Source organism: Schistocerca piceifrons, chromosome 11 (assembly GCF_021461385.2).
Source record: "Schistocerca piceifrons isolate TAMUIC-IGC-003096 chromosome 11, iqSchPice1.1, whole genome shotgun sequence".
Taxonomy (NCBI): Eukaryota; Metazoa; Arthropoda; class Insecta; order Orthoptera; family Acrididae; genus Schistocerca; species Schistocerca piceifrons.
In genome coordinates, this window is record NC_060148.1 from 163,908,845 (window position 1) to 163,922,923 (window position 14,079).

The window sequence follows — 14,079 nt, forward strand, 5'->3', positions numbered from 1 at the left end:
ATAGTGTACATATCGTTGGGCCGGCTGTTGTGGCCGAGCGGTTCTAGGCGCTACAGTCTCGAACCGCGCGACTGCTACGGCCACAGGTTCGAATCTTGCCTCGGGCATGGATGTGTGTGATGTTCTTAGGTTAGTTAGGTTAAGTAGTTCCAAGTTCTAGGGGACTGACGACCTCAGGAGTTAAGTCCCATAGTGCTCAGAGGCATTTGAACCATATCGTTGGATAACTGTTTAGCCGGCCGCGGTGGTCTCGCGGTTCTAGACGCGCAGTCCGGAACCGCGCGACTGCTACGGCCACAGGTTCGAATCTTGCCTCGGGTATGGATGTGTGTGATGTTCTTAGGTTAGTTAGGTTAAGTAGTTCTAAGTTCTAGGGGACTGATGAGCACAGCAGTTGAGTCCCATAGTGTTCAGAGCCATTTGAACCATTTTTGATAACTGTTTCCGTGCTCAATATACAAACGAACAGGTGAAGTTACGTAATGTTGTAACCTGAGCTGTAGGAGCCAAGTACAACCAGCATTGTATGCTGTCGTCCATACGAAACCTAACAAACCTCGACTCCTCACACCCTCACTGTTAAGTTTACTGTGTAACTGCCTCTATTAGAAATTGTGTGAGCCGCTTCAGACGTGGGGTGCGGACACGAATTTGGCCCTCGTGCCGGCAGTGGGGTGTAGAATTGCGACCGCTAGAGAAGGCCAGACAACTTTCCCCCCCTACTAAAAAAAGGCCAGACAACGTCCCCCCCCCTACTAAAAAAGTGCCAGTTCCTTAAGCGAAAGCAAGGAAGGGGTAAATTGTACGCAGGAAATCAGCCGTTAGTGTGTTACAGCCACCAGAAGATCACGAGCAGGGATCTTGTCGAAATGTTGCTTCCAAACAAGGGTATCATTCAGCTGCTTCCACAAGAATTCAATTCCCGTGTCGTAGTTCCTGTCACGCAGTTTGTTGAGCCACCGTGTGGACCGCCTTTCCAAACCAGCACACATGTGCCGCAGGGAAACGGGAAATTTCGAAATAACGTCATTTCCATGAATAAATTCATAAAACTAGTAATTTATTAACGAAAGTGAATGTATTCGGTATGCCATTATTCAGTATGCCATTATTCAGTATGCCATTATTCAGTATGCCATTATTCAGTATGCCATTATTCAGTATGCCATTATTCAGTATGCCATTATTCAGTATGCCATTATTCAGTATGCCATTATTCAGTATGCCATTATTCAGTATGCCATTATTCAGTATGCCATTATTCAGTATGCCATTATTCAGTATGCCATTATTCAGTATGCCATTATTCAGTATGCCATTATTCAGTATGCCATTATTCAGTATGCCATTATTCAGTATGCCATTATTCAGTATGCCATTATTCAGTATGCCATTATTCAGTATGCCATTATTCAGTATGCCATTATTCAGTATGCCATTATTCAGTATGCCATTATTCAGTATGCCATTATTCAGTATGCCATTATTCAGTATGCCATTATTCAGTATGCCATTATTCAGTATGCCATTATTCAGTATGCCATTATTCAGTATGCCATTATTCAGTATGCCATTATTCAGTATGCCATTATTCAGTATGCCATTATTCAGTATGCCATTATTCAGTATGCCATTATTCAGTATGCCATTATTCAGTATGCCATTATTCAGTATGCCATTATTCAGTATGCCATTATTCAGTATGCCATTATTCAGTATGCCATTATTCAGTATGCCATTATTCAGTATGCCATTATTCAGTATGCCATTATTCAGTATGCCATTATTCAGTATGCCATTATTCAGTATGCCATTATTCAGTATGCCATTATTCAGTATGCCATTATTCAGTATGCCATTATTCAGTATGCCATTATTCAGTATGCCATTATTCAGTATGCCATTATTCAGTATGCCATTATTCAGTATGCCATTATTCAGTATGCCATTATTCAGTATGCCATTATTCAGTATGCCATTATTCAGTATGCCATTATTCAGTATGCCATTATTCAGTATGCCATTATTCAGTATGCCATTATTCAGTATGCCATTATTCAGTATGCCATTATTCAGTATGCCATTATTCAGTATGCCATTATTCAGTATGCCATTATTCAGTATGCCATTATTCAGTATGCCATTATTCAGTATGCCATTATAATCAAAATGTCCAAAAGTGTCTCTTTACTTTTGAAAGATGACACCGGAAAGATGTGCTCCCATTCGGCGTTCATACTCTAACAGCCTGTTATGAAAGCAAATCTTGGGGAATGGCAGTGATTTCGTTTTCAATGTTCTCCTTCAGTTCACGGATTGTTGCAGGGCGTGTACGGTACACCTTGCCTTAAAGATATCCCCACAGGCAGAAGTCGCACACACTAAGATCAGGGGATCTCGCAGGCCATGCAATGTCACCGTTATGTGAAACAATGCGTCTTCCAAACAATTGACGAACTGCTGCCATCGATTGTCGAACAGTGTGTGACGTGGCTCCGTCCTGCTGAAACCACATGTTTTCTACGTTAAGATTAAGCTCGTAGAGTCTCGGTGTAAAGAATGTTTGAAGCACTTCAACATATCGAGCGGATGTTACTGTCGCTGCACTGCCATCCTGACGTTCAAATAAATAAGGGCCGATAACACAGTGACATGATACAGCACACCATACTGCGACCTTGGCGCTACGTAGTGGTCGCTGGTGAAACTCACAAGGTTTGTCCTGTGCCCAATAACGAAAATTCTGTTTGTTCACGAATCCGTTCAGGTGGAAATGGGCTTCGTCTGATATCCATAAGGAAATTCGCGTTCTCGTAGATTTCAGCCAATATCTGGCTACTAAACTCCATACGTGACGCTGGGTCTCGTTCATATAAGTGTCGCACAATCTGCAACTTACAGGGATGGAAGTCTAAGATGCATGCTGTGGAACGGAGCGGCGAGGACTTGTCTCGATTGCAGCTCTAGCAGCTGAAATGTTCTCTGGGGTACGTACCGTTGGAATGCCACCTGGAGGTTTCTTTTTCAAGGCAGATCCTGTTTCTTCGCACCCACGTTGTAATCGCATGCGCAGATGGGACACGTCCATGACGTCCAAGCTGGTAATGCTGTCGAAATGTTCTCTGCGCGGCAGTCGCACTGTCACCATGTTTGTAAAACGCTCTCACAGCTACTGCACGTTCCGCACCAGTCCAATTCTCCATGATTACTAAATGGCAATGCGTTCACATCAATTGTGCAAAGTTTCGAACATCTGCCGGCGCTACAGTGCTGCCAACTGTAACGTTCAAAATTTCCCGTTCCCTGCGCCACCCTGTACTAGTTGGACCAGCCGCCCGTAGAGAAGCGCTTCTTCCTGAGGCAGCCGCCACTGGCCGTCTGGTCTTCTAGTAGTGCGTGTGCCTATGACGTCCGCTATAGCACTAACAACTTTACAGGCGATTTTAACTAGTGTATTGTGTTAAAAGAAGGCAATTCCATTTCCTACGTCCGGCATTACTGTTTGATGAAGCAGTTTACAATCTTGTCACCACTCATAGTTATATTGAACTTGAAATATAAGTAATCGATAAAACTTAATTCGTAGAGCTTGGTTTGAGAATGTACACTGAAGAGCCAAAGTAACGGGTACAACTGCTCAGTATCGTGTAGGGCACGCGCAAGTGCCGCAACACGACGTGGCATGGGCTCGACTAATGTCTGAGGTAGTGCTGGAGGGAACTGACACATCTACATGATTACTCTGCAATTCACATTTAGGTGCTTGGCAGAGGGCTCATCGAACCACAATCATACTATCTCCCTACCATTCCACTCCCGAACAGCGCGCGGGAAAAAACGAACACCTAAACCTTCCTACTCGAGCTCTGATTTCTCTTATTTTATTTTGATGATCATTCCTACCTATGTAGGTTGGGCTCAACAAAATATTTTCGCATTCGGAAGAGAAAGTTGGTGACAGAAATTTCGTAAATAGATCTCGTCGCGACGAAAAACGTCTTTGCTTTAATGACTTCCATCCCAACTCGCGTATCATATCTGCCACACTCTCTCCCGTATTACGTGACAATACAAAACGAGCTGCCCTTTTTTTTTGCACCCTTTCGATGTCCTCCGTCAATCCCACCTGGTAAGGATTCTCCACCGCACAGCAATATTCTAACAGGGGACGAACGAGTGTAGTGTAAGCTGTCTCTTTAGTGGACTCGTTGCGTCTCCCAAGTGTCCTGCCAATGAAACGCAACCTTTGGGTCGCCTTCCCCACAATATCATCTATGTGGTCTTTCCAACTGAGGTTGTTCGTAATTTTAACACCCAGGTACTTAGTTGAATCGACAGCCTTGATAATTGTACTATTTATCGAGTAATCGAATTCCAATGGATTTCTTTTGGAACTCGTGTGGATCACCTTACACTTTTCGTTATTTAGCGTCAACTGCCACCTGCCACACCATACAGCAATCTTTTCTAAATCGCTTTGCAACTGATACTGGTCTTCAGATGACCTTACTAGACGGTAAATTACAGCATCATCTGCGAACAACCTAAGAGAACTGCTCACATTGTCACCCAGCTCATTTATATAGATCAGGAACAGCAGAGGTCCCAGGACGCTTCCCTGGGGAACAACCGATATCACTTCAGTTTTACTCGATGATTTGCCGTCTATTACTACGAACTGCGACCTACCTGACAGGAAATCACGAATCCAGTCGTAAAACTGAGACGATACCCCTTGATTAGAAGTCGCTTGTGAGGAACGGTGTCAAAAGCTTTCTGGAAATCTAGAAATACGGAATCAACTTGAGATCCCCTGTCGATAGCGGCAATTACTTCGTACGAATAAAGAGCTAGCTACGAATAAAGAGCTAGCTGCGTTGCACAAGAACGATGTTGTTCTGAAACCATGCTGATTACGTATCAATAGATCGTTCCCTTCGAGGTGATTCATAATGTTTGAATACAGTATATGCTCCAAAACCCTACTGCAAACCGACGTCAATGATGTAGGTCTGTAGTTCGATGGATTACTCCTACTACCCTTCTTAAACACTGGTGCCACCTGCGCAATTTTCCAATCTGTAGGTACAGATCTATCGATGAGCGAGCGGTTGTATATGATTGCTAAGTATGGAGCTATTGTATCAGCGTAATCTGAAAGGAACCTAATCGGTATACAATCTGGACCTGAAGACTTGTCCGTATCAAGCGATTTGAGTTACTTCGCAACTCCTAAGGTACCTACTTCTAAGAAACTCTACGAATCCTGCAGGTCTGTCCATAAATCCTTAAGGATACAAGGGGTTAGAAACCTCTTCTGAACAGCATGTTGCAAGGAATCCCATATATGCTCAATAATGTTCATGTCCAGAGAGCTTGGCGACCAGTGGAACTGTTTAAACTCAGTGTGTTCTTGGAGCCACTCTGTAGCAATTCAGGATGTTTGGGATGTTGCATTGTTCTACTGGAAACGCCCAAGCCCCTTTGAAATGCACAATGGACACGAATGGACGCAGGTGATCAGACAGGATGCTTACGTACGTGTCACCTGTCAGTCTTATCTAGACGTATCAGGGGTCCCATATCACTCCAACTGCACACGCCCCACACGCCCGCGCGCGGTTTCCACGCCCGCGCGCGGTTTCCACGCCCGCGCGCGGTTTCCACGCCCGCGCGCGGTTTCCACGCCCGCGCGCGGTTTCCACGCCCGCGCGCGGTTTCCACGCCCGCGCGCGGTTTCCACGCCCGCGCGCGGTTTCCACGCCCGCGCGCGGTTTCCACGCCCGCGCGCGGTTTCCACGCCCGCGCGCGGTTTCCACGCCCGCGCGCGGTTTCCACGCCCGCGCGCGGTTTCCACGCCCGCGCGCGCTTGAACAGTCCCCTGCTGACGTGCAGGGTCCATGACATTGTCTCCACACACTTACACGTCCATCCGTTCGGTACGTTTTGAAACGAGACTTGTCCGACCATGCTACATGCTTCCAGTCATCAATAGTTCAACAGTCCAGTAGTGAGGAGAGGAGAGGCGAGGCGTAAAGCTATGTGTTCTGCAGTCATCTAGGTTACACGAGTGGGCCTTCGGCTGTGAAAGCCCATATCGAAGATATTCCGTTGAATGGTTCGCGCGCTGACACTTACTGATGGCCCAGCACTGAAATCTGCAGCAATTTGTGGAGAGGTTGCGCCTCTGTCACATTGAACATTCTCTTCAGTCGTCGTTGGTCCCATTCTTGCAGGATCTTTGTCCGCCCACAGCGATGTCGGAGATTTGATGATTCACTGGATTCCTGATATTCACGGTACACTCGTGAAATGGTTGTACGGCAAAATCCCCGCTTCATCGCTACCTCGGAGAGGATGTGTCCCATCGGTCCCATTGCTCGTGCACCGACTATAACACCACGTCCAAATTCACCTAAATCTTGATAACCTGTCACTGTATCTGTAGCAACCGATCTAACAAGGGAACCACCCCATCCCACCCCCATCAGATTTAGTTATAAGTTAGCACAGTGTACAGGCCTTGAAAAACTGAACACAGATCAGTCAAGAAAACAGGAAGAAGTTGTGTGCAACTATGAAAAAAATAAACAAAATGTACAAACTGAGTAGTCTATGCGCAAGATAGGCAGCATCAGGGATAGTGTAAGCTCAGGAGCGCCGTGGTCCCGTGGTTAGCGTGAGCAGCTGCAGAATGAGAGGTACTTGGTTAAAGTCTTCCCTCGAGTGAAAAGTTTAATTTTGTATTTTCGGATAATTATTATCTGTCTGTCCGTCCATCCGATGTGATCACTTTTTTGGGAGTGATTATTACATTCACAAGAAAACTTAAATCGGGCAAGGTAGAAGAATCTTTTTACCCATTCGCCAAGTGTACAAGTTAGGTTGGTCGACAACATATTCCTGTCATGTGACGCACATGCCGTCACCAGTGTCGTATAGAATATATCAGACGTGTTTTCCTGTGGAGGAATCGGTTGACCTATGACCTTGCGATCAAATGTTTTTGGTTCCCATTGGAGAGGCACGTCCTTTCGTCTACTAATCGCACGGTTTTGCAGTGCGGTCGCAAAACACACACTAAACTTATTAGAACGAACAGAGACGTCAATAAACGAACGGACAGATCATAACTTTGCGAAAATAAAGAAAGTAGATTTTTCACTCCAGGGAAGACTTGAACCAAGGACCTCTCTCTCCCTCTCCGCAGCTGTTCACGCTAACCACGGGACCACGGCGCTCCTGAGCTCACCCTATCCTTGATGTTGCCTGTCTTGCGCATGGACTACTCAGTGTATATTTTGCTTATTTTTTCATAGTTCCACACAACTTCTTCCTGTTTTCTCGATTGATCTGGGTTCAGTTTTCAAGATCTAGCCACTGTGCCAATTTATAACTAAATCTGACGGGGGTGTGATGGGGAGGTTCCCTTGCAAGAACTATGGCGCACACTTACCTTATACAGGGTGAGTCACCTAACATTACCGCTGGATATATTTCGTAAACCACATCAAATACTGACTAATCGATTCCACAGACCGAACGTGAGGGGCTAGTGTAATGGGTTAATGCAAACCATAAAAAAATGCACGGAAGTATGTTTCTTAACACAAACCTAGGTTTTTTAAATGGAACCCCGTTAGTTTTGTTAGCAAATCAGTGCCGTTTGTTGCATTGTAAAATGTTAATTACATCCGGAGATATTGTAACCTAAAGTTGACGCTTGAGTACCACTCCTCCGCTGTTCGATCGTGTGTATTGGAGAGCACCGAATTACGTAGGGATCAAAAGGGAACGGTGATGGACCTTAGGTACAGAAGAGACTGGAACAGCACATTACGTCCACATGCTAACACCTTTTTATTGGTCTCTTTCACTGACCCTCATGTACATTACCATGAGGGGTGAGGTACACGTACACACGTGGTTTCCGTTTTCAATTACGGAGTGGAATAGTGTGTCCCGACATGTCAGGCCAATAGATGTTCAATGTGGTGGCCATCATTTGCTGCACACAAGTGCAATCTCTGGCGTAATGAATGTCGTACACGCCGCAGTACATCTGGTGTAATGTCGCCGCAGGCTGCCACAATACGTTGTTTCATATCCTCTGGGGTTGTAGGCACATCGCGGTACACATTCTCCTTTAACGTACCCCACAGAAAGAAGTCCAGAAGTGTACGATTAGGAGAACGGGCTGGCCAATTTATGCGTCCTCCACGTCCTATGAAACGCCCGTCGAACATCCTTTCAGGGGTCAGCCTAGTGTCAATTGCGGAATGTGCAGGTGCACCATCATGCTGATACCAAATACGTCGGCGCGTTTCCAGTGGGACATGTCACTGCAGATGCTGCTCGCCGACCGTGGCCCGTGTTTGTCACAACACGCAAATGAACGTCGGAGGTTTCAAGCGTCAACTTTAGGTTACAATATCTCCGGATGTAATTAACATTTTACAATGCAACAAACGACACTGTTTACGTATTTGTTTATATGTTCAGATGTGCTAACAAAACTAACGTGGTTCCATTTAAAAAAAAACGTAGGTTTGTGTTAAAAAACATACTTCCGTGCATTTTTGTATGGTTTGTATTAACCAATTACACTAGCCCCTCTCCTCACGTTCGGTCTGTGGAATCGATTCGTCAGTATTTAATGTGGTTTACGAAATATATCCAGCGGTAACGTTAGGTGACTCACCCTGTATAGGCATTGCCAACCGCAGCGCCTGTTTACATTTGAATACGCATGCCTATAACAGTTTCTTTGGTGCTTCAGCGTTGTTGCCGTCTCCTTTCCACATGGTACACTTCGGGTTGTACAGTTCCGCATGGGAATTGTCGCTGATGCCGAAAAACTGTTTTTACGGCCGAAAACAGGGTCAAGTCGTATTTGCAGTTCAGACTGATTGCACTCAAAGTTGGTGACACAGTCAACAGCATATTCATTGGTGCGTTTAACTGTAGCACGTTTCCAGTGTTGCTCTCTGGAGCGTTTAAGCTGCATTCACAAAAGTCTACTAACCATATTGACCTGAGTTTATGGAGAGTTGCAGTACAGGCGAATTTCATAATCCTGTAGACTTACTCGTTTTAAAGTGTAAGAGATTCTTTTAGTGATCCCGAACTACAGGAAAATATATAGGGTGCTCGTTCAGTCGATTACGTCACATCATTTCAGCTAGCTACTAGGTGATGTAATAGAAGCAAAAGAAAAGTATGGGTTCACTCGGATTTGTCCTCTGCTATAAAAACGGTTACTCTAGCATTAGAAAACGAAGTAGGACAAAAGTACTACAGAAGGTAGACAGCTTAGTTTGGAGTACACTTTGACTATATAAAATTAACTGTTAAGGGCAAGCCTGCATCAAAGTAAAAATGGCCCAAGTCATGGGTGTAGAAGCGTGTCTATACTCTTGCGCTGGGCGCGGTGGCCGTGCGGTTCTAGGCGCTGCACTCCGGAACCGCGGGACGTCTACTGTCGCAGGTTCGAATCTTGCCTCGGGCATGGATGTGTGTGATGTCCTTAGGTTTAAGTAGTTCTAAGTAGTTCGAAGTTCTAGGGGACTGATGACCTAAGATGTTAAGTCCCATAGTGCTCAGAGCCATTTGAACCATTTTTTATACTCTGGCAACACGTAACAGCAGCGGCGAAACACTACCAACGTGACACAGCGCAAAACCATTTCCCATCTAGATGACCCTATGACGTAAACGTAACATATTCAGTTTTTGTATGCTTCTAAATTTGGCAGACACTCACCAAATTCTTTACTGGGAACAGTTTCAACATAAGTTGTGAATTTTCAATTTGTCGTCACTGTGGTGATGCGAAGCTCCAGTATCTCCTGCGTAAATGACGCCACACATTTTCAGTGTAACCCAAAATGAATCGTCTACTCTGCAGTATGGCTTATGCCACTGTAAAACTTGCTGACACTTTAAATTTGTGAAACATAATGTGCGTCAACGCTGCATGCCTAGATCTGTTTTAACCAGTGTCTTTAGACATGGCCGGTAGCTCATCTGGTAAGAAGTTAGGGCCGCGGTTGAAGCCTTACCCAGGACACAAACATCGGACCTGCCAGAAATCTGAGATGGGGATAAGGTTTTGTTGATACATACTCTGGCTGCTAGTCTGACAACTGAGCAGATGTATCGCCACTGTGAAATAGCGGATTGGTGTCAGGAGGCGTCTGTCCGCTATTGGAGACAACAGTGAGTCTACTGTGAGCAGCCCGGGGTTGCCAGACGCCGGGACTTCCCCGAGCAGCTGATGCAGTGCTGCCACACTGGCGGAAAATTACTGCCTGCGGCAGGGGGAGGGTAACGTGCGGCAGCGGCGACGGCGCCAGAGGTATAATTCTCTACACACCGTAAAGTAGTCTGTTGAGTCTAGATGTAGGTGCTTATTTTTTGAAGACGCTCCATCACAATGTTAATTTGGCTATAATTGCATGTCGAGATTCGGTTCCTATGCCAGACAAGTGACGAATAAGACCAAATAGAATGAACGAAGATTTTCTGGGTGACAGCATACAACTGCAGTCACATCAGACATAAAAAAAAGAGTATCTACAGGTATGACACTGATTTTTGTACCTTCAACCAATAAGATTTCTCATTTCAGATAGGTCTGCTAAAACTGGTTTGTTGCTTGGGGAGCTGCATTCTTTTCCTGTTCTATGCTAAGTTCACTCCCATAAAAGTCCCACTACTGTCTGTTCACCTTCTGTGCCAGAGCAGTCTGCACTGGCTGCCTGTCTCGACTGATGACGATCAACGACGACGACGACGACGACGACGACGGACGCCACTTTGGCGATTTGTGTGTCCCTAACCCACATCAGTTATGCAACTGGGGAGAGGGGAGCTGTAGTTTGCGCAGAATTCGAACCACCCGTCATTGCTGGTATATCACTCACATCGTCGAGAGGTGGGAGTAATACTGGAGGCAGACTCAGAATGATGACGTGAAAACGTTTCGTGGTTCAACCACTGTCCACGTCCTTCAGGCGACATTTAATACTAAGCTGTCCAGAAGAAGCACTTTACCAAAGTGCATTCTCTTATTATTTTCTAATTATAACTTCTCCAACACTGTGTCAGCTGTTTGCCTTTGGGTTCTTACCGTGCTAACAGTGATCCAGGAGATCTGTGGTCCACCATCGCGCAGTTTCCACCTGCGACCCATGTACGCAGTACACTGCTTTTGTCACCGGCACTGACTGTCTACCATGTTGTTGTTGTTGTTGTTGTTGTTTAGTGTATTCATCTCTTGGTCTCCCTCTACGATTTTTACCCTCCACGCTGCACTCAACTAAATTGGTGATCCCTCGATGTCTCAGAACATGTCCTACCAACCGATCCCTTCTTCTAGCCAAGTTGTGCCACAAACTCCTCTTCTCCTCAATTCTATTCAATACCTCCTCATTAGTTATGTGACCTACTCATCTAATCTTCAGCATTTTTCTGTAGCACCACATTTCGAAAGCTTCTATTCTCTTCTTGTCCAAACTATTTATCGTCCACGTTTCACTTCCATACATGGCTACACTCCATACAAATACTTTCAGAAACGACTTCCTGACACTTAAATCAATACTCGATGTTAACAAATTTTTCTTCAAAAACGCTTTCCTTACCATTGCCAGTCTCCATTTTATATCCCCTCAACTTCAACCATCATCAGTTATTTTGCTCCCCAATTAGCAAAACTCCTTTAATACTTTAAGTGTGTCATGTCCTAATGTAATTCCCTCAGCATCACCCGACTTAATTCGACTACATTTCATTATCGTCGTTTTGCTTTTGTTGATGTTCATCTTATACCCTCCTTTCAAGACACTGTCCATTCCGTTCAACTGCTCTTCCAAGTCCTTTGCTGTCTCTGACAGAATCACAATGTCGTCGGCAAACCTCAATGGTGGTTCTGAGACCACTAGTCAGCGACCATTTCGCATTCGGTTGAGCTTGGCCGACCTGGTGCTGTTCCTTTCACAAAGCTATTTGACTTTCGATGTGAAACTCTAATTGCACAACTTCTGGTTCCATATACTTCAGTGTTGTCTTCATGAATTTGCTGCTGCGTCCGGTACTGATCCGTTTTGCATATTACTCTGGCCAGGAGGGACTTCTCGTCCACCACTGTCTCTGCCTCAACATCTTTGCTAGGTCAGTCTAATGTATTAAAAGTCAATGTGGGACGTCCTTGTAGATGTTAGTGGGGATTGAGGATTGTCATGCTGTGTGTTTTTTGTCTACTGTGGCTGACTTTTAACGTGTGTTCGACTCCAGTGCCCCACAAATTGCAACTGTGTTCTTTTATCTTTGTCGACTTTTTAACTGTGCGCCAGTGAATGTCCCCACATTAGTATATATTTTAGCTTCCACTATCTCAATTTCTGCGTTTTTATGTCCCCCTTATTTTTCGCCCTTTTTATGTATGAGTTCCCCTGCCTATATATTTTGCACAGCCACTTAGCTGAAGAGCAGCGGACTATGCCGCGGCCAGCCCTCCCTTGCCCATATTGGGCAAGGACATGAAATTACAATAAAGTAAAAAAAGGCTTGACGATAACTGATTGTGTTGGTTACACTGAAATTACTATTTTTAAATTTGTTTCTCACATGGCTGATTTTTCCATTAAGAGTGCATTTGAAAAATGCTCCCGACTTTCGTACGGGGTCCAACAGAGAGCTTTCCCATATTAGGAGAGGTCACGGTGTAAGTCCTGGTGGCGTGGGAGAGGTGTTGATCGTTAGTGATGTACGTGCCATTTTCAGCAGGCACAATGTCTTGGCTTGCTGAGCATCGTGTTTTTGTTGTGGCAGTGCATATTCGTAATTGTGGTTCTGAGACCTGTCAGCGAACATTTTGCATTCGGTTGAGCTTGGCCGACATGGTGCTGTTCCTGACAAAGCTATTGGACTTTCGATGTGAAACTCTAGAGCATCGGCTCTGCACCCAAAGGAAAATCTACTGGCCGGCCTTGGACTGAAACACCACCAGAAAACGTGCCACATGTGAAAGCATCTGTTCAGCAATTCCCAAAATGCTCAGCACTTAAACATGGGCTTATCTGGTATGACAATCTGCACACAGATGTTCACATGCACCCCTTCAAAATGATGGTCATCAAAGAATGAAGTGAGTCATTCTGAAACTCACAGGTCTGTGTGAGTAATTCTTCAGAACATTCCCAACCGCTGTTGTGGTGATGAACTTCCACTTTTCAGATACTGTAAATAAACAAAAATGCGCTATGGATAGCAGAAATCCCTCAGGAACTCCAACAACGGTTCACAGCTATAGTGTGACAGTTTAGAACGCCGTTGCTGTATTAGGTGTGTGTGTGTGTGTGTGTGTGTGTGTGTGTGTGTGTGTGTGTGTGTGTGTGTGTGTGTACCGTATTTTTCGAGGAAGATGGCGTAATGGTAACGGTTAATTCAAATCTCCACCGTCACGTGATAGTGACTTACATTAAATCAGATGGTTGGGGACTGTTGAGAGGGAGCATCTGGTTCCACAGCTCACACTTCTATAGATTTTGAGAGCATTGTTTCCTGGTCATCTTCTCGCTTAGAGAAGAGACATCGCCGTGCCCTGATTTGTCACATTGTAATTTTTCTCTTTGGGAACTCTTAAAGGTTCAAGTGTATAACAGTACCAGCGACTACCTTAAACGATAGTCGATATTAACGTTATACCTCTGTGGGAAATTTTTGAGATGTGACCGTGAGATAACCTGCGGGAAACAGAGCAATCAAACTGGGATTTGTTTCCGAAATACTCTAACAGAGAGAATAATCAATAGTAAATGGCAGGTCAGGAGCAGACGTCCTCCCAGCATAAAATCAAGTTGTCACATTACATAATAAAACAGGTCGCCAGCCTAATTAGGCATTCTCGTGCCAAGCAAAATGATAAAGCAGAAGGCAGTGCTAAGAATAACCTAACATAACCTTCCTTGACACACACACACACACACACACACACACACACACACACACCTCTTTTCTTACATCTGTTCACACTACAACAAAATAATCTAACCATGCAGATAAATGTGCTACCAA

The 14,079-nt window shown here is 44.9% G+C and overlaps 2 protein-coding genes across 4 annotated transcripts in view; both read left to right on the forward strand.

Moving 5' to 3' along the window:
- The window catches only part of LOC124720088 (serine/threonine-protein phosphatase 6 regulatory ankyrin repeat subunit A-like), a 126,189-nt gene that overhangs the window by 67,068 nt on the left and 45,042 nt on the right, over positions 1–14,079 (forward strand). The window lies entirely within an intron of this gene.
- On the forward strand, positions 1,087–11,266 carry LOC124719859 (dynein heavy chain-like; the record flags this gene model as incomplete). The annotated part of the gene is made up of 2 exons (XM_047245043.1): positions 1,087–2,150; positions 11,110–11,266. Coding segments are annotated over 2 exons (1,221 nt in total), but the record flags the coding sequence as incomplete, so codon positions are not given.